At 17.0% G+C, this 2904-nt stretch overlaps 1 protein-coding gene across 1 annotated transcript, besides 3 other annotated features; it reads right to left on the bottom strand. All coding sequences in view use genetic code 6, as the record gives it.

The window, feature by feature from the left end:
• Positions 1–324: 324 nt before the first annotated feature.
• Positions 325–567, bottom strand: IMG5_096390 (hypothetical protein; the record flags this gene model as incomplete). Its single annotated transcript, XM_004035548.1, has 1 exon — positions 325–567. A coding segment is annotated over one exon (243 nt), but the record flags the coding sequence as incomplete, so codon positions are not given.
• Positions 568–1999: 1432 nt separating this feature from the next.
• Positions 2000–2064: a microsatellite.
• A 275-nt stretch (positions 2065–2339) lies between these two features.
• Positions 2340–2402: a microsatellite.
• Positions 2350–2428: a microsatellite.
• Between the last annotated feature and the right edge of the window lie 476 nt (positions 2429–2904).

The following is a 2904-nucleotide window of genomic DNA, read 5'->3' as shown; positions in this document are numbered from 1 at the left end:
AATTTTTATTAAATTATTTATATATTATTAACAATTAAAAAAATGCTCAATTATCTATAGACTCAATAAGTTTATCATCATTATAATATTTTCCAAAAGTTTAAGGATTTTTAGAGTTTATCTTTCCTCCTTTTTAAAAATCAAGTAAATAAATCAAAAAGCAAAAAAATAAGGCACATGATTAAATTATAATATACAATATTAAAAAATCTTATATTCCTTTCCAATCAATTATAATACCTCCTACAAAAGACAGCATGGAAAATCCAATATTTCTAAAACATGAATTAATTGCTATAGCAGAATTATGATTATAATGATTACATAATAAAGGAATTGTAGGATATAAATAAGTAGTAGCAGTTGTTAAATATAATCCAAAGATAATTAAAGCTAAAACAACCAAAAACAAACTTTCTTATCCAAAATAAAGCACAAGCATTGTAGAAAGTCCTAATAAACCTGCGAAAATCAAACCAAAAACTCTTTTACCAATATAATCAGTTACTAATCCGAATACAGGTTAAATAAAAGAAATCCAAAAAGGTATAGAAATTATCTATCCTGCTGTAGTTTAATGGAAATTAAACTTTTTAATAAGAATAGTTTATAAGAAATTATTGAAAGAGAAAAATCCTCCAATGATTAATAAAGATTAAATACTATAAACCCAGAAAATATAGCTTTTGAATTTAAAGCTATCAAATGTTTCTTATAAGCTTTTGTTTTTATTATTTTCTTACTAAAAATCAGAGGTTTTATCAAGAAAAGCCACCAAAAGAGCACAAAAAAAAGAAAATACACAAATTAAGCATCCTACAAAAAAAGGAAGAACCAAACTTTGATTTACATCAAATAAATAGGGATATAAAATTCCAGAAAAGGCATTTCCAATCTTATTAGCGAAAATACCAGTAGAAAATGCAAATGTTAATCCTTTTTGTTTAAACCATTTTGAAAATATATATGTTTACGGACATATACGATTTCTTATCCAATCATAAATATTGACTTGCCTATTAGTAATAAATTGTAGTATTTAATATATACTGATACTAAACATAATGATTATCCTATTACCATTAATAAACATAAATATAATAATGATTTCTTTATTCCTATTCTTTCAATTAAAAATGGAGATAATAATGATAATATTATGTTTGGAAGAGGAGTTATTAAAACTAAATATAAATATTATTATGATGACATATTCATTTATTATGTAAGTTGCTTTTTTATATATGATTGAAAACCCATATTATAAAATCCTCCTATGCCTATACTTGCTGTAAATATTAATATTAAATATTTTATGCAGGTAGAAGTTTCTTCAACTAAATTTTTTATTTTTATTTTTTAAATTATAATTATACTTGTGTTTTTTTAAGTTTTTAATATAATTTTGTTTTTTTGGTATTGATCATCTTTGCTTTTTTTATTAAAATATTTGATTTTTAAGGTAAAATTATAATAAAAAAAAGATATATATATTAATTAACTTAAATGAATGTTATTATAAAAAAATAATTTTAAAATTATTAATAAGTGATTTATAATTAAAACATTTTAAATTTGAAATAATAAGAAAATATTCTAATCTATACCTATATAAAGAAGAATTCAAAACACAATTTCAATATCAATGTTTATCTTCAATATCAAACAAAAAAGTAGAAAGTTTAAAAAGAATAAAAAAATATAAAATAAACAAGTAAAAATTAGTAAAAATACCAAAGAAAAAGTTATAAACAAGTGAAATGTTAGGAAATTTGAAAATAATTTAATAAATAAAAATAAATTATATTGAATAAAAAGAAGTGAATAATTAAGCAAAAAGTAATAACTATAAAACAAAGATTAGTATAAAAAAATAATAATAATATTTAAATTATCTAAAATTGATAAATAATAAAAATAAATAATCTATATAAATATTAAATTAAAATACAATCCATAACAAAGATTTTTTATAAGCTTAATATTAAATAAAATTTGGTAAAAGAAAAATAATTTCAATTATTAAATTATATAAAAAAAAATAATTTATTCATATTATATTATTTATTATTAAATAAATATTTTTAAAATCTAAAATAAAAAAAATTATAAAAAAGAGAAAATTTCAAACTTATTTATTGATATTATTAGTAAATTTATTAAAAATTGGAAGAAAGAAAAAGAAAATAAAAAAAAATATATATTAAAACTAAAAATAATCTAAAAATTATTAAGAAAAAAAAAAAAAAAAAAAATACTAATATTATAAATTAAATTTAGAATAAAAAAAAATTAAATTATATATAATATGTTAGTAATATATTAAAAGAATATTTAAATAAATTAATATATTAAATTTATATATATATTTATAATTTTACTTTATTATTGAAATTTATATAAATATTTTAACTTTAGTATTTTTATTTTCTTTTTTTTTATATTAAATTAATTCTTAGTTTTATTTTAATATTTTTTATTATTTTAATATAATATATATTTATAATTTCTATTAGCTAATTAATTAATTTTTTAATTACTATATATATATATTGTATGTAATATAGAAAATTTTTAAGTTAGAAATTTATACATTATTATTATATTTTAAAAATCTTTACATATTTTTTTCATTTTTCATTTTTAAATTAAAATGAAATCACATTTATACTAGGACTATACTATCCAACTCCATATAAGCCTTAATTCCAATCATATCCAAGTCCAAATGCCAAAAATTCTCCATCAAACGAAGGACATGTAGTACTAATAGATTATTTCAAAACCATATCTTTTATTTTACATTTATTTGTAAAATCCCAAAAAATCTAATAATTGTAAATATTTAAATAAAATAAAAAAAATACTATTTTTCCTTCAGACCAAAAGTTGCAAGTTCTTATT

Source organism: Ichthyophthirius multifiliis (assembly GCF_000220395.1).
Source record: "Ichthyophthirius multifiliis unplaced genomic scaffold scaff_1120509250802, whole genome shotgun sequence".
NCBI classification, from domain to species: Eukaryota; Ciliophora; class Oligohymenophorea; order Hymenostomatida; genus Ichthyophthirius; species Ichthyophthirius multifiliis.
This window is presented reverse-complemented; position numbering and strand designations above follow the sequence as displayed.